The sequence below is a fragment of the Lampetra fluviatilis genome, chromosome 16 (assembly GCF_964198595.1).
Source record: "Lampetra fluviatilis chromosome 16, kcLamFluv1.1, whole genome shotgun sequence".
In the NCBI taxonomy this organism is placed as follows: domain Eukaryota; kingdom Metazoa; phylum Chordata; class Hyperoartia; order Petromyzontiformes; family Petromyzontidae; genus Lampetra; species Lampetra fluviatilis.
The window spans coordinates 10413365-10431860 of NC_136290.1; the positions used below are offsets into that span (position 1 = coordinate 10413365).

An 18496-nucleotide genomic window follows, 5' to 3' on the forward strand; every position below is an offset into this window, starting at 1 on the left:
GAATTTTTTCCATTCACGGTTTTTCATTCATGTATTAGCATGCGGTTTCCAAACGAAAACAATCGTTCGTAACGACGCATACAATTTTTTTGTTAGTTTCTCAGTCCGCTTGTCCTGGTGATGGTCGCGGCAGCAGCGTGTTGAGTAGTGGCGGTCCACACTTCCCTTTCCCTGGCGACAGACTTCAGCACTACTACACTATACAATACCATACACTACTGCACTATACACTACGACACTATACACTACACTATATACTACTATACACTACTACACTATACACTACTACACTAATCACTACTACACTATACACTACACTACTATACTATTGTAATAACTGACTGGACCACGATGTCTGGCTCAGTGTCCTTTATTCGGTTCGTGCTGTACACCCACACGGCTGTCTTTACTCTGTAGCTTCTCCACGGTGCTGACTCCAATGTCGGCCCGATCCACAACAGCAGCCCCGCTGCTGTTTCTCTCACACAGCCCCCCTTGGCTGTACTCGCTGCAACTCCTCTCTCTCCACCTCCTGGCAGCCTCGTGCTGTCTCTCTCTCTCTCCGCAGCTCCTCCTGGCAGCCACACCGCTGCCTCTAACACGCAGCCCTTCTGGCTGTCTCCTCTGCAGCTGCACACCACTCCGCAGCTTCCTCTTGTCTTCGGGGTTGGCTCCCGATGGCCGTCGGTGCCCCCCCTCTTCTCACTCGCCCCCGTGGCCTCACTCTTTTCCGCTCACACCCCGACTGACTTCCCCTTCCGGTTTACCCGCTTAAGGACCCGAACCTTCCACCCACGTCACATGACTCCACCCCCCGTGACGTCACATCCGGAAGGTCGCTTACGCCCGCATTACACCACCCTCCCCCGTAGAAAAATCCCAGCCGACCTCGGCTGACCAATAGCAAATCGTAATGCGGCGAACCGAGCTTCCCCCCCTAAAGGACACTAAGCATACAATGTAACAGCAAGAACAACAACAACAACGCAATTAACATCAACGAACGTACAAAAAGCATGCAATAAATACAACTGTAAGAAAAAAAATAACAAGACAGCAACAATCAACGAAACGTAAGCGATTTGGAACGTGTGCGGGTCGCCGGCCCGTCCCGGACGGTCGGCGGCCCACTCGCAGAACGGGAACGCGATGAAAGTCGAGGAATGACAGGGGGTAATCCCCCTGTCGCAGCTGGAAGTCCACCGACGTCCCGTGTCCCTAAAGAGTTAGTCTTGGGCTTGTCCTGTGACCGTGCCCGCAGCTGGGTCGGAAGGGCTGCAGGGCTCGAAGGTCCCGCAGACCTGGCAGGCGTCCTCCGAGCAGGGCCCCTCGTCCCCCGCAATGTCACGGCCGGCCTGTCTGTTTCGGAGGATCTTTAGCCGACTTGACCGGTGCCGAGGCCTCCTGCTGCGGCGGAGCCGGGAAGCGGGCCCAGCAGTCTCTGGCGTAGTGGCCCCTACGCCCGCAGCGGAAACATTCGGCCTCGTTGCGCCGAAGCGCAGGCCTCGCCTCCTGACGGCCCCGTTCTGGTAGCGCCGCGCGCGGTCTCGGCCCGCCGCGTCCCGTCCATGGAGCGGAGGCGGCCGTCAGTTGTTGAGGGCCCCGGTCATCCGGAACATAGACAGCCTGCGCAGGGTTCCACCCCAGCGCATCCCCTTCTTTGACGGGCCCCCCCGTCCACGCCGTCACTTGTTTCCAGCGACGGAGGTTGAATTGCGCATCGAGACACTTAGCAGCCGTCCGGGAAGTTAGCTTCTCATGCCCACACACAGGCATGGGGATCCCTAGATCCCGAGACAGCTCCAACATTTTCCCTAATATGAGAGGCTCGAGCAGGTCCTGTGGCGTCTCAGGATAAGCTGCCATGGCCAGCTCCAGCACCGCACCCCTGAACGCCACGGGCGACTCCTCTGGTGCTCGTTGTCGTTGAGCGAATCGCCGATGCGCATCATCTGGTGGCTCATAACCATCGGCCATTTCTTGAAAAACACCACACAAAGTTGCCTTCTTATCGGTCGTTATGGAACGGAAGAATCGGACAGATTCGTCGTCCAGGAGAGTCGGCAACACCTCCAAAGCCTCCGCATCGGTCCATCTTGCTGTGCGTACCGCCGCCAAGAAGCGGCAGGCGAACGCGCTCCAGTCCCCACCGACGGAAAATTCTTTAACCGTTGTAAGGTGGCGACTCCGACTCCTCTTCCCGCCGTCTTCCAATGGTGGTGGTTGTGATGGCAAATTCAAAATGGCGTCGGCCCGCGGCGTGGCCAAGATGGCGGTTTGGCGCCACGGAGCGCGCAAAATGGCGGCCTCTTGCCGCGTGGGCAATGGCGGCGGCAGGACAGGCAACGTGGCGGCCCGCGGAGCACCACTTGCATCATCCATCGTCCCTGGCGCGACGAGATGGCATAGATGCGCCAGGACGTCCTTAAGTGCCTCCAGTTGTACCGCCATCGCTTGCCATCGTTGATCCGCGTCTGATGATGTCGACGGACCCGCCACCGCGCCAACATCCTCCACTCCCGTTCCCGTGGTCGCCTCAGCCGGGCTCTCCTCCACCACCCCAACAGGATCCGTGGTTGGAGGGAGTTCGTCGTCGTCGGACGAAGAAGCCGATGCAGGCGCCGGATTAACTTTCTTCCTCACTTGTTTCGACATGCCGTTGCACTTCCGACACCAGTGTAATAAACGACTGGACCACGATGTCTGGCTCAGTGTCCTTTATTCGGTTCGTGCTGTACACCCACACGGCTGTCTTTACTCTGTAGCTTCTCCACGGTGCTGACTCCAATGTCGGCCCGATCCACAACAGCAGCCCCGCTGCTGTTTCTCTCACACAGCCCCCCTTGGCTGTACTCGCTGCAACTCCTCTCTCTCCACCTCCTGGCAGCCTCGTGCTGTCTCTCTCTCTCTCCGCAGCTCCTCCTGGCAGCCACACCGCTGCCTCTAACACGCAGCCCTTCTGGCTGTCTCCTCTGCAGCTGCACACCACTCCGCAGCTTCCTCTTGTCTTCGGGGTTGGCTCCCGATGGCCGTCGGTGCCCCCCCTCTTCTCACTCGCCCCCGTGGCCTCACTCTTTTCCGCTCACACCCCGACTGACTTCCCCTTCCGGTTTACCCGCTTAAGGACCCGAACCTTCCACCCACGTCACATGACTCCACCCCCCGTGACGTCACATCCGGAAGGTCGCTTACGCCCGCATTACACTATTATACACTACTAGACTATACACTACTACACTAATCACTACTACACTATACACTACACTATATGCTACTATACACTATACACTACACTACTGAAAACTACACTATACACTACTATACACTATACACTACACTACTATACACTACACTATACACTACTATACACTATACACTACAGCAGCCTGTTGAGTAGTGGCAGTCCACACCTCCCTTTCCCTGGCAACAGACTCCAGCACTACTACACTATACACTACTACGCTATACACTACTACACTATACACTACTATACACTATACACTACTATAGACAGACTCTAGCTCTTCCTGGGGAATTCCCAGGCGTTCCCACGCCAGCCGAGCGACGTAGTCTCTACAGAATGTCCTGAGCCGGCCCTGGGGTCTTTGCCCAGTGGGACGTGTTGCCCGGTAGAGTTCCAGAGGGAGTCTACGAGGGGCATCCTTACCGGGTGCCCGAACCACCTCAACTGGCTCATTTCGATCCGGATGAGCAGCTCGACTCTGAGGCTCGCGATCGTTGTACGTGCCGATGCGGCGCGTTACAAACGTGAGCCACGTCCCCCGGAGCGATGGCATTTCATCGTCGTTGTGCCCTGCGATGTTGCCCTAACGACGGGGGGACCCAATTTGAAACGTTCGTCGATTCATGCCCTCGCACAAAGGGCATGGCTCCCCGTTGTGCATCAGTGCCGCCGAGGCAATTCACGCACAGCTAAAAACACGAAGCACAGAAGCACTTACAGCGTCAAAAGAAAAAAAGAAAACACACCGGATCCTGAACCTGCGATTGCTTAATCATAGTGGCCACATGTAATTTGGCGGTAAGCAGGTGAATAGCATTGCGCCATGCTGCCCAGGTTGGTTACAGAAAAAAAGAAAAAAAAGAATTGTAGCTGTGGGCATCAGATACCAGAATGCGTTAGGAAACCGCCGGATTATGTTTTTCATTTAACAAAAGAATGTCCTATCGGCACTGAGCAATTGCACATTGTCTATCGCAAATGTGTTTTTTTGCTGTGGCATTTGAAAGTCGCTGTGACATTGACAAGCAGCGGTATCACTTTTGCACCTTGGCACACCGAGAAAGCGTCCCGTGGTCTGATTAGAGTCAGATCGTCACGTGGTTTTGGTTTTAGGCAGAAATAGAATTGTTAAGATATTAAATCCCATTTCAGAAAGCTGAAACCTGTGGTGATTTGAGTGCTTCCCATATGAATGTTCGCCATACGTCATTGCAGACAGCTTTATAAATAAGTTTCCTGAATTGTCTCAAATACGCTTTTAATGACTGTATGTGGACATGTGTGAGCGCTTGTGTGAGCACGCTTGTGTGCCTGTGCGGTCGTGTAGTGATTAGCGCACTGTGCTATAAACCCAGCGACCCAAGTTCGATTCCCACTCATGGTGAATATCTCACCCAGTCCCGGGCCTTCCCTAGGTCGCCTCAGCCTTAAATTAGTACTTGGTGTGATGTGTAAGCTTTAACATTGAGCGGACAAAGGCGGCCGGGCATGGTGCTGGCCACACCACCATGTGCCCTGTTGGCCTTCATCGGTGCTTAATTACAGCCCTCGCCCCAACAGTGTATAAGGCTATGTGTGGGATCTTTCTCCTTGTGAAATGTACGTGTAATAATCACTCAATGTATTCATTGTATATTGGCCTTCTATAACCATGGCTGTATCTGTATTAGCAACAGTTTGTATTTTTCCTCAATTCAATTTCAACTGTGCTATTTGGCATCGTGTTACCAGATGAAGCATCCATTCGGTTCTCCCATAAAGCCGTGCATCATCTGACGTCAGAGAGCAGCCCATGGAAGAGAAAAGTACGAAACTAGTTTTGATATTTTTGCTCAAGTGACCTCTTATCTTCACTCGGGGGCAGCACTTTATCTCCTGCCGTGCCACAAAGAGAAACGCTCATTTCTTGACATTCAAACCGATATTGTATTCCAATTGAGTGCAAAACCAAACGTAATATCGTCATTGGTGACCAAGCTGAGTCTGCCAACTCCCGACACAGCCCAGGTTAATCACGGTCGGCTGTCTGGATTCGATCGCAGGACTTCATCGGTCCCAGCTCACTACCCTGATCTCTGCGCCAACTCTGTTGCGTTTTAGTGCAATGCGTCTGATATCGCGGTGACGCGCTGGCACAACTGTTCAACAAGCCGAGTTTATTTCCCGACCATGGCTAACGTCAGTTCCAACTGATACCTGGGACCCGCTTCACTCACCTGCACTATCCAGCAAGGTGACGTGTGCTCAAGCAACCCCCGTGACAAATATTGTGTGTGGGGCGTCCGTCATCCAGCAGCATATTGCCACGCGGCTATAAATGATGATTTATTGAGTCACAAAGGTAAGACGGTGCAGCCCTGCGAATCCTCGCTCGCACCGCTGCGCACCGCTGTTGCCAGAAGCGCCTCCATGGGCAGAGGAAGCTCTAAACACCCCCCCCCCCCTCTTGAAGGTTTTTTGCCCATTCTTCCACTTCGGTGAAACATCTGGCGTTAATAAGTGTGGGCGCCCACGCTTTACCTTCCACCACACACTCGCGGCCTTGCCAATCGCCCGTCTTTTGGTGTGCCCATTTCATACCTAATTCGCGCACGAATCGCTGAATGTATGACTACCTCCGAGTGCCTTTTGGGGATACAAGCGAGACATGTTATCAGTGACGAGTAAGAGAGGGACACGATCATGTGATGGATGAAACTGGACACCAGGCATGCGCACACACACACGTCGCTGGGCAATCCACCCACCCCCCCAGCACCGAGATAATGATGTTTGCTTTTGTGCCAGTGGGTGTATTGCTTCCCATACTTAAAAGGCTCTATTAGTTTATTCAAAAAAACATCTCCATTTATAGTTAAAGACGTAAGCTCCGGCTTCAAAGGCGTGCGATCTGCAGTTGTAAGTCACGGGCTATATACACAAAGCTAATTGGGGCATAGATACAGTCATTGCTTCATTCATATTAAGCATGAATAACAACTCCGCGGAGGAAGTCCTGAAAGTTATTATTTTTTTTGCAGTGATAAATAAAAGCTGGGATTTATAGCTTGAAAAAAAACGTATTATGTTTTTTGAGCATTTTCCAAAAACGTCTAGACATAAACTATAAATGGTTTATATATGGTAAGCACTGAGCCGTTCCAAGCTAAATGCTCCCACCAGCAATGCAAGATTGATCTAGCGACTTACCAGTGTGATGCATATAATAAAAGATAATAAAGCTCCCGCGTTACAGAAACCGGATACATCGTACCCATAATTCCTGACGCTCTGCTTTGTGGCAGGACAAACCCCTGCAGTAATGAAGATGTATTGTATTAATTCCAATTTCATCAATTTGCTTTCGAAAGAGAAATATTACACAGAAGTCTAAAAAAAGTAAAAAGTATTCATCATCTTGACTTTTTTGTCATGAGCGGTCAATAATTTATATATTTGCGCACACACACACGGGCAGATACATTAATATGTATAGCTAAAATTGCTTAATATAGGTCAACGTATTGACTTTTTTTGAGTTGTGTCTAAAAATGTAAAGCACGGAAGAAAAAGCGCGCGTTTGCTTTGACTGCTTCCCATCTGCATTTCGTTTTTCAAGCATAATATTTTGCTTGCAAGTTACCTGAACAGTAACCCTAATTTGGCGGTGGCTGGGTGAGAGTGAATGGTGGGGGGGGGGGGGATCCGTACCGAGTTCCGCGCGATGCGGTTAACGCTGTTATGGAAAAGCCCGGTTCCATTCATTTGAGAAAAGCATCTCACCGCTCGAAGGTGCAAAAAAAAAAAAAGCGGAAATCCACAATTTTTTGCATTCAATTTCGCCCTCCTCTTATTTTTTCCTTTCATTCATAATCAGGCAAGTTCAAGCCGCGTGGATTTTATTCGCAGTCTCGGGAGGAGACGTGGAAACGCTGCAGAACGCCGGGGGAAAGTGCGAGGCGGCCCAGCTTTAATGGCCGTGGACTGTGAACCCCAGCGGGCCCACACTCCTTCCTCCTCCTTCTGTGTAATCGTAAGCGATTGGTCGTAAAATTCCCTGGATGGAAAGGCTAAACGAGGGATTTTCCCTCCGGTGATTATGCACCTGTGTTGCGGGAGGAAGGGCCCTTTCAGAGGGGAGGGCGGTGGCGGTGGAGGCGAATCAAAGAAGCGTTGTGTTTTCTCACTGTGGCTCGATTAGCGCGTTGAATAAAAAGCGTGTCACAGTCCATAACGTCACGTATATCGCGCGGCGGAAACTCGTTCAAAGCAGAACGACTCCTATAAAGCGAATGAAACGCGCGCCCCTGAAGCTCAAACTCTCTCTCCGCTTTCATGGACAAACTGAGTTTTTTTTTCTTGGACGACGCTAACGCTGTTAATGTAAAGGATGAGACTCGACGGTTCAATTGTAAAGTTATTGCAACGCAGGAATACCCGAGACTTGTAAAAAAAAAAAATGTACAAAGTCTTTTTTTTGCATCCGTTTAATCACTAGATCACAAAGAAATCAAACTGCCTCTGGCATGTAAGATGTTCGCTTTGAAGCAGAGCTTTTAAACATACATTACGATATTTATAAATTTCATTTTAATTTAAACTCCACCGCACTTTACAAGCGTTCACGAGCCTTGCCAGTTTTAAAGGTTTTTATGTGCCACAATTAACTCCGTTCACATGCTCGCACACAATGACAACTTCTATAGACACTAGACGCAGGCAAGATGATAGACTCACAAAAAAAACCTCATAAACGGGATACTCTTCATACGAATGGTAGCGCGCCGTTCGCCCACGACAGTCAATGTACGGCATTCAATAATCATGAGCGGTCACGTCTGACTAAAGATGTGTGCGTGGCCATGTTTGCTTTGGATCGAGCATAAAACTTAAGTGACGGCTGGAGTGAAAACAGGGGGTATATAAAGGAAGGCCTGTGATTTGGAGGCTGACATAATTTGGCACGCACCCCACTTTGTAGCGTGTCACTTTTTGCACTTTTTCTCACCGCCCGCCCGTCCCCACCGAGAGCAACGAGGATGTGGTCGTGTTTTTTTTTCCCTCTGACACTCTTTGCTTTTTTGTTTTCCGTGCCGGGGCGGGAGGCTGGCACACGACCGTCGCGGTGCCAAGCCACCACCGCCGCTGCTGCCACTGCTCGTAGCAGCGGGGGGGGGGGTTGTTTTTTTTGTTTGCCTTTGCCAGAACACTACGAAGGAAGTATTAATCATGCCACGGACGTTCGACGATAGTGCTGTTTGTGAAGTGGGTTTCGCGGGACACGTGTGAGCAATGCTTTGGCTCGCACCAACGTTTAATGTCGGAGAGGGTTAAAAAAAAAGTATGATTATTTTTTTATTAATTTGCCACTTTCCTTATTTTTCGCCATCATAACAACTGTGTCTGTTTATGAGCTTCGTGGAGGTGACTCATTGCGTTTTGACTCAAGATTTGAATTATTCCAGAAAAAAATGTTTAACCACCACCATATCCTGGAATGTGGTTGTGGCCTGGCGGTGGAATGTAGTGAATAACCATTGCAAAAAATAACTGGATACAAGGGTGACTAAACCCTCGCCTTCATAATGGTATTTTATTTATTAAAGTGCCACGGTGTCTAAGTAAAGGTGCAGCTTTGCAATTGCTCGCTCAAACCACTGCTGGTGGAAGGGCCTCCACTAAAGGGGGCTTTTGAAAGGGCCTCCTGAGATTATTTGGCTTTATTTTCCGTGCTGGACACAATGTTGTGGTAGATGTGGGCAGCACCAAAACCCACCGATGGACTCAATGCGGGGCACCCATTTTCACTGCTGAGTGGACACAGGTGGGAGAGGGGGGATTTAAGAGACCTGCTCCATCGTTTCAACTGCAGTGTCAGGAGATTAAGTTGAACTGGTGACCTCTGGATTGCAAGTCTGAAGTGCGAACCATTACACCATGTCAGCTTCGTGTGTAAGTTCTGTGAAATCAATGTGAATCAATACCATGGCCTTGTGACTCCCTCTTTCTGGTCCAAGCTGACTGAGTCAGCCAACCATGTCTATTTTATGTGCATTTATACGTGGATTAGGCAAGGCTCATGATGCACCTCTTTGCCAATGTCTATAAATTATTTGGATGGGGATAAGAAACTGGATTAATAAAACCACATTTCGAAAGGCAGTAAGAGTAACACAAATAAAACAATATAATCTCTTGAAAATAATTAGCGCTATTTCATTTCTCGTCATTTTATAGCCGTCGTGCTAGCGCACTAATGCATTTAAAACCAGCTTGGTTAAAATCGAATTAAGTGTGGTATGCCTATTGTTGTCCAAACATTTGTTTCGCAATGTCCACGGAAAGCAGTTGTCGCTTGTGCTTTAACATATTCCATAACCAAACCCGAAATACACGTACGTTGCACCTCTCAGTACTCAATTCTCAAAGGTCATCACGTTTTCTTTTTAGAGAATTAAACACAGGGGCTTAAGCGCTCTCATTTGGTGTATGACACAGGGTTATCGCTGTGAGTTTTGGTTAGCATCATGGCCATAAAACAAATTTCACGAATTTGACAAATGGCCATGGCAATTTGCTGACCTGCTGTCGGAAGCAGAGGGGCAAGGCCCTCTGTGTGACCACAAGGCAAACCCCACGGGGTGAGGGCAGATTGTACGTGAAAGGGTTAAACAGCAACAATCAGCAGCGATTTCTCTCGTTGTGTTTGGCTTGTGCCTTTCCACGCTCCGGTGATCACTCACAGAAGGCCCAGCAGATTACATCTCTCCTATGTTCCCTTTAAGGAAATTTTCATCAATCATGATTGACGGGACTTGTGTTTTCTTTCCTATTCAGCCGGCTGCTCATGATTTTATCTCCTCTGACCTTAGCGTGTAATAACGAAGGACGAGCGAGAGGGAAATCCAAAGAAACGAACGCCTGGCTTCACGAAATATCATCAATTTTTTTTAACAATCGGCAAAATGTGCTTTGTCTCACGCAACTTCACAACGATATTTGTAGCTATTACGTATTTTTGTTCGTCAAAAATGTTGTGTCGTGCACTCGTTTTAACGGCCGTTTTGGCCGACCTCAAAGTCGCACGTGTCACGCATTTCCACCGGCTTGTTGGTAGTTTGCAAGCAAAGTTGACATGAAATCATTTTCGAATATCCTCTGATGGCTGTTACTTCATGTTTTAGTTATCAGTGTTGTTTGACAAAGGGTTTCATGAGCGGAACATCTGTTCTAACGATACTGCTGACATTTTCGCAAAGCTATCAACTTTGTAATGCGGCAGTGCTGGCCAAACCAAAAAAAACAGCTCAGCACACTCAAAGTAACAGCAGCGTTCAGCAGAAATGTTCTTCTTAGTGGCTTCGTAGTGATTTTTCAACACCAGAACAAGGAGTGGCGTATTACGCATTGTTTATCTGTCCCACACTTTTGTAGCTGAAACATGTTCGTGCTGCAATGCCACTCTGGATGATATCGAGTGTGTCGTGATTTTTGTCGTGTCAATATATGTGCTCATTTATTTTCACCACGAATGGCTTATTTATCATGTTTTTAAAATATATTTTAGGGAAGAAAGTGAATTGTGATTGATTGCTCTAAATCACAATCATGGCACAAATATAGTCCAGTCAATGCTAATGACAAATAATCTCGAATCCTATTTTTTTTTAATTCAGGTCCCACAATGTTATAGCCTGGAGGTTAATAATGTGCGTTGACTCACAGGGCAGGGTTAACCTCGAGTTCAAAATATCCAAAAGCCCCGTGCTTTAAAACTGACATAAATAGTAATCCGCCTCATCGGTGAACACAATTAATTCACCTCTTGTGGAGCACGACGCCAGAGCCGTCAGAGTTCAGGCAAAGTCTGCCATCGGTCACTGCCTCCGCAATACGTACACAGCTGTGAGGAGCTTTAAATATGCATTCGAGGTTAGAGTTGAAAATTCTAATGAAGGGCTTGTCGGTCGAGTGCCAGATAAAGGCCTCATCAATCAGTGGCCATGCTGTCCTGTTTCTCTATTCTCATCACTGAATGCCCGAGTGCTCTCTGGTCCCATCCATATATTTCGGCTGCAAGATTGATGCACCCGACTGCCAGTGTATTACGGACCCAGGTGCCGAGCCTTAAGTTCGTCGCGCTGTTGCTGCTGCTGCTGTGCACAGCGGCAGATGTAATCGGCTGCATTTTTATGTCAATTAACGTCCGCTACGTCTCTCGCGGTTGTGCAAGCACTTGAATGCAGCTGATGGCTACGCTGGATTAAATAATTTACATGGATGAGTGCCAGGTAGACAGGTATATAAGAATGATCTTTAACACGCGTACCGCGTTACGTTACCGTATTGCATTTTATGAAAAGCACCAGAAGATGACGTACGCCTTAAAACAAATATCACGCGGTTCGCTTTGAATGCAAAGTGATTCATTTGATTTATTTTTACACTTATGGGTATTGATTTTCACAACGGTGCTGTTTCGCCACACAGACATTGATGAATGTCAGCTGGGCAACGGTGGCTGTGACCACGTCTGCCGGAACACAGTGGGCAGCTTCGAGTGCAGCTGCCAGAAGGGCTACAAGCTCCTGACGGACGAACGTTCCTGCCAAGGTAATTGTGCCGTTCGCTAACCTGCACGCGCTTTGTGCACTCAGCCACTGCACACAAAGCACTTGCAGGGTTACTCCACCCATTCATGAACCTACACGTGCCTTGTACCCCTAGCCACTGCTCACAAAGCACTTGCAGGGTTACTCCACCCATTCATAAACCTACACGTGCCTTGTACCCCTCGCCACTGCTCACAAAGCACTTGCAGGGTTACTCCACCTATTCGCTACCTACACATGCCTGGTGAGTCATGCCAATACCCCTTTTCCACTGGCACATCTGAGCAGTGCCAGTCTGGTTAGCACTCCGAGGCCAAGCAAGGTTGAGCCTGTGCCGTATTTGGATTATCAAATGTGATTGGCTTGGGTTGGCAGTACGGTCATGGATTCTTGCATCTATCCGCGCAAGCTTTTGAGTGCCTTTTCCTCTCGTGTGTGTAGCTTTTCTCTTGACTCTCCAGTTTTTCTCCCATATGAAGCCAAACGACGTGTAAATGACATTGGCCAAACATCCTGAATGAAAGAGTCTTGAGACTCAGGGGAGGCTTTCCTGGATAAATACAGGGCCATTATGGCATTCTTATTTTTTATTTAGCAGAACTGGCTCTTTATCTGATCCGAAAGAGCGAGAATGGATGGTTATCACCCCTTTTATAGGACCGCAGTCCGAGTTCACCGAATTGCCCTCGTTATTATTTCCCGGGTCGTTGCTTAAGAAAATATTTAGACGATTGTTTTTCAGGGTGATGGCTGCGTCATGCCCAGGGCCCAGTGCAGCACGTCAGTGTGCACAAGGCCGTGACCCTGCATCCTCTCGTCCAGCAATTTCCACTTTCCCTTACCTTTTCGTTTAATAGGCTGCCCGGAGTCATGGGTGAGTTGGTGTCAATCCTGCCCCAGTGCTTCGGGACAGTGTCTCAGTGTGCACGAATGCGCTAATATCCTCTGGCAAGTGGGGCTCAGGCCGTCAAAAAAACGTTCTGCACATGGGATCTTTCAACAGTCAGCACTTTCAAAAAAAGAGTGAAAGCCAATTGATGTTGCATTTTCAGAAGCTAGTGCTCTCATTTGGCCAAAGGAGGAACAAAAAAACTTACTTGGAGAGAGGTCAGTGTGATGCTATTTGTCTTGCCTTCCCAGAAAGCAAATGTGCCAAGGGTGTTGCTATGGTAACTTGAACACACACGTACACATGCACCAGCGCATGCACGTGAATACACACGTACACATGCACCAGCGCATGCACGTGAATACACACGTACACATGCACCAGCGCATGCACGTGAACACACACGTACACATGCACCAGCGCATGCACGTGAACACACACGTGCGCATGCACCAGCGCATGCACGTGAACACACACGTACACATGCACCAGCGCATGCACGTGAACACACACGTACACATGCACCAGCGCATGCACGTGAACACACACGTGCGCATGCACCAGCGCATGCACGTGAACACACACGTACACATGCACCAGCGCATGCACGTGAACACACACGTACACATGCACCAGCGCATGCACGTGAACACACACGTGCGCATGCACCAGCGCATGCACGTGAATACACACGTGCGCATGCACCAGCGAGAATGAACGCGCGTGCGCAGGCACGCACGTGAATGCACATGTACACCATGCCCGGCCGCCTTTGTCTCCCCAATGCTGATGTTTACACATTGCACCAAGTACTCATTAAAGGCTAAGTTGACTTCGGGAAGGCCTAGAACCAGTTAACATATCGGTCACCGATGTTGGTTTTCAGTGGGAATGGGTTCGGAACACAGTGTGCGAATTACGATACTACCAGTCCCACACATACACAACAACAACCGCCATTTGCCACTAAGTGGTGGTGACATCACCACGACGCTTGTGCCAGGCTATGTGCACCCTGAGGCCACGTGAAGTGTCGAACACCCGCTGGTAGGAGGTCATGGGGCGGACCCAGATGCCACAGGTCGACTGAATGAGACGCCTGGCTGATACACCACCTCTGCCCCCAACTGTACCAACTTGCTGTGCTTTAGCCACCCGGCGCTCCGCTCATTGTTGTTAGCATCACTCCTCCGCCCTCCGTTGTTGTTGGAGGGTGACTGCCTCCAACTGCCCAGTAACGTCCTTCATGAGCCTCCTCCACAGAGGCCGATCTTGACACTGCTGGTACCAGTCATCGGCAAGTCCACTCAGCTCCACATCCTCCTGTACCACATCACTCCATCTCTCTCTAGCCCGTGCCACGCCCGTTTAGCCCCCTCGATCCGGCCGAACAAAAGCTGTTTAGGCATGCGGGGACTGGGCATGCGGGCTACATGGCCCAGCCAATGCAGTCTTGCCTGCCGGAGGAGCTCACCGATGGGACTTTGTCCAGATCTTTCAAGGATTTGTGAGCTCCACACACAATCCAGCCTGGTTAAACCCAGGATGGATCGTAGGCAGGCCAGCCTAAATGTTTCCAACCGGCGAAGATGTTCCATTAGGTGGATCTACGTTTCGCAAGAGTAGAGAAGAGAGGGAATGACTGTGGCCGAGAAGACCTGAAGCTTTGTGCGGAGCGACAGACCAGGTAGCTTCCACATAGTGTTACGCAACTGATGAAAAGATAATGCCGCTCGACTGATTTGGAGTGAGACCTCTGCTGTTAAACCAGAGCCGGTCAGCTATTGAAGGCTTCAAGAACTACGTGGTCGAAATAGATGTTAAATAATGTGGGAGCCATAGTACATCCCTGTCGCACCCCAAAGTGTACAGGGAATGGCTCCGACTTCCGGCCACCTAGTTTTACCTGGACCCGCTCACCATCATGAAGATCATTAATGATCGTGAGCAGAGGTTCAGGGACTCTGAAATCACGAAGAACAACCCAGAGCACAAACCTACTGATGGTATCATAGGCATTGACTAGGTCAATAAAGCAGAGATGTAGGTCTTGTTGGAATTCCCTACACCTCTGCTGTAACAGACGGACAGAAAATATGGCATCTGTGCAGGACCGCCCTTTCCTGAAACCACATTGGGGCTCCGCAAGCCTCTCCTCAGTGTGCCTAGCAAGGCGATGTAGAATAATCCTTGCCAGGACCTTTCCCGGCACACTGAGGAGTGAGATGCCCCTGTAGTTGTTGCAGTCTGTGCGGTCCCCCTTCTTAAGGAGGAGTACCACCAGGGCATCCTTCCAGTCCTGCGGAACCCATCCAGTGGTCCAGACTGTTGTTATGATGTCATATAGGGCAGTCTGTGCACAAACGCCACCCTCCCTCAGCATTTCGCTTGGGAGATCATCTCTGCCTGATGCCTTTCCTGGTCTCAGACTCTGGATCGCCTTCAGTACTTCCTCAACAGATGGCACCTCAGCCAACCACTCACAGGGTGTGACTTCTTCCAATATTTGAGGCACCGCAGCCTCGGCAGTATCATCCCCACTTTGTCCCACGTTATCCAGGCTGAGGGATATCCCCTCCCCCAGGACCTCACAGAAATGCTCAGCAAATCTGCAAACCTGTTCCTGGGGGTCAGAGATTGGATCACCGTTCGTTCCCCTAATGATGTTAATAGGTGTGGCGCTGCAGGTTACTTTTTTATGGAATTAAAGAGCGATTTGTGATCACGGGCCATTGAGGCAGACTCTATCTCCTCAGCAACCCGCGACCACCACCCATCCTTGCAGCACCTCACGGCTCTCCGAACCTCCGAGCGAAGGCTGCGGTAAGCCTCCTCATTCTCCGATGTGGGATGCTGTAGCTGATGAGAGTAGGCCTGTTGCTTTTTCTCAGCCAGCTTGAACACCTCCTCTGTCAGCCAGTGTCTCTGGGAAGGTCTGGACCGTGTACCCAAAGCAGCCATTGCAGCTGCATGAGCCACAGTCCTAAACCTCACCCATTTCCCCTCGACATCAGGAGGAGTGGGAGACGATGCCAACCCCAGCCGCAAGCGATGATAAAATTCTCGCTTGCAACTTTCATGAGCTAGCTGAGACCATGCCGCTAAGGGTTTGAATGGGGTCCTGGGTGTACACCCACCACTTGAGTGGAAGAATGGCAGGCACATCTTACAGATGACAAGTTGATGGTCAGTGGGCAGATCAGCTCCACGGTAGGTCCTGGTGGACATGGGCCCGCATCTGCTGTTCCGTCACAATGTTGTCCAGCATATGTTCTTGCTGGGACCCGGCATGCATCCATGATGTTGTGTGGATGCGCCGATGCCGGAATAGCGTGTTGGTAATTACAAGCCCATGGGCTGCACAAAAATCTAGCAGCCTCCTGTCGTTGTTATTGAGCTGATCTGGCCCATGCCTTCCAATTACTCCAGACCAGGTACCAGCATCATGACCAACTCGGGCATTGAAGTCACCCAACAAGATGACTCTATCCCGAGGTGCAACTTTAGCTAGCACCTGTGACAGGAGGTCATAGAAGGCATCTGACTCATCGGCCTTGCCTGCATCCCTACACGGATGTTCGTCTTCAGTGGGGGCATAAGTACCCACGACCACCACTCATCACCTATGGTTGATAGGAAGGCGAGCCCAAAGTAGCCTGGGGCTTACAGCTTCCCACACCTCACCACCACACTCCCACGCCCCCTTCATTATTTTGTTCAGAATAAGAGCCACTCCCTGTTTTTTGGCAGTCTCCTTCCCCGAGAAGAGGACTGTCCACCCCTCATGGTGGCAGGAGCCAGGGCCGGTCCACCGGAAAACCTGAATACCACAGAGATCCAGTCGGTACCGGTCCAGCTCCCGACAGAGGAGTGGCAGCCTTTCCTCCGCAGTGAGCGTTCGAACACACGGAGTGGTTTTTTGTTGTTTCTGGAGGAGCCCCGAGGGCAAGGATTCAGTCTCCTGGCTCCGCCAAATGGGGTTTGGCCAGGACACATAACAACACAGACACACCAGCAGTCAGATACAAACAATGAAAATAATGACTCTCAGCCTGTGTGTTTGAGTTATTGTCTTCGCTCGTTCATATTTGTTTGAGCCAGCACTGCTATTTATTTCACCATCCAAACACTGCAGTCATTCATTTGTCAAAAAATATATATAAAACCAGTACGTTCTTGGCTAATGTGCAACTCAAAGTTACAAGGCCAAGATCCTTATAAAATAACGTGTAAATGAGGCACGTTGCAGTACCATGGCATACGGCTCAAGCCACGAGGTCATGTTGTTCCATTTAAATCGGTGTACATTACCGACTCTTGTACACGGATCAGAAATTGACAATGAAAACGAATCTGAAAATGGAGGAGAGAAGCACGGAGATACGTGTGCCCTGAATTTCAGCTGAGAAATGAGTGCAGCACCTGGATCAGGATGACAAAGCAGCGTGCAGGCGTCACACTAACTGTCAGGAAATGCCAAATTGGGCCTGGGCAGGACACGTGGCTAGAAGTGAGACAGTGGGCTGATGGACAAGACCTTCTTACAGATTGGCAGCCCAAAGGAGAGAGTAACCAAGAGGACAAATCCTGGGGGTGGGGGGGGTGATCGATCGGTGAAAAAGAGTCTCATAGCTCATCGGATTTCTCCAGGATAAATAAAGATTCTGATTCTGGGTCAGTTTACGTAGCGGTGTAGTTTGTGCCGTCGAAAGAGTCGCGCGGGATGGCACGACGTGGGCAATCCTACAACAAGCAGTGGAATTGAACGTGGCTGTGGATGAATGATAATGACGACACTAATTATAATTTCAACTCGTGACGAGCTGCGCAGAGCGACTCACCAGAGGTACGAGGAACCACAGGCAAGTGTGAAGGGAGCCAGGCGGAGGGTGCCAATAATTCCCCAAGCTCTGCGGTTCTCTGTGTCATCAGATGTAAACCAATAAATTATGTTTTATACGTGTTGGAGGAAATCAGAGCACCAGGAGAAACCCCACCATCCTATCCCATGCAGATGGAACAGATGGAGTCCACATTTGCTGTGTCGCCTTCTCCTGGCTGGCCAGGAATTGGCACCTCAACGTCACCTCCACAGTGCTGGATTAAAGGCGTGCATCCACCACCGCCCAGCTATGATGTCATTATACCTAACTTCTCGATTTTTATTATTAGGAGGGTTCACATGGATCAACTTATTTTTACGTGTTTTTTTTATTCAATCTTCCTCTGCAAAAGTCATCACTTTTAAACATCAAGGAGAGCGTTAGCTCCTCGTGTGCAGCATGACCAAGCTATTCCAAAAATGCATCACCGCATCGCCCATGAAATCATTTTGAGGAAGCCGGTGTCAGAACGAATTGAATAACACTCTGTGTTGTGCTTTTTATTTGAATATTTTGTTACGGTCCCCCCCCCCCCCCACCAATTTCATCCCCAATTGCACTATCGGTGTCATGTCCCGAGACAAAGCATTCAACGTAGCCCTTGCGTGTTAGAAAACAGCCCACGGAGGCGAATATCAAAGAGCTGCCTCTGGAGATCCCTTCAGAGTGACCTCTGGTCCACACGCAACATATAGTGAAGGGCGTATCCACAGAGATAGCGCGTAAAGTATGCACTTGATGCATGAGCTACTTGCTTTTGTTTAAGCCAACTCTGACACTTTCCCTAAATGATGGGAAACTCTTCGGACAGAAATTTCATTTCAGGCTGGAAATCAAAGAAGAGTCATAATAATACACGCAAAGGTGATTTTTAGACATCAAAGGCACA

General features: G+C 49.6%; 1 protein-coding gene across 7 annotated transcripts in view; it reads left to right on the forward strand.

The window, feature by feature from the left end:
• LOC144936522 (signal peptide, CUB and EGF-like domain-containing protein 2) overlaps positions 1 to 18496 on the forward strand; it is a 184121-nt gene that overhangs the window by 107861 nt on the left and 57764 nt on the right. For all 7 annotated transcript variants that reach the window (XM_078863685.1, XM_078863689.1, XM_078863688.1 and 4 more), the window contains one exon: positions 11714 to 11836. In XM_078863685.1, the coding sequence (XP_078719811.1) occupies positions 11714 to 11836 (123 nt within the window). The remainder of the gene's footprint in view (positions 1 to 11713; positions 11837 to 18496) is intronic.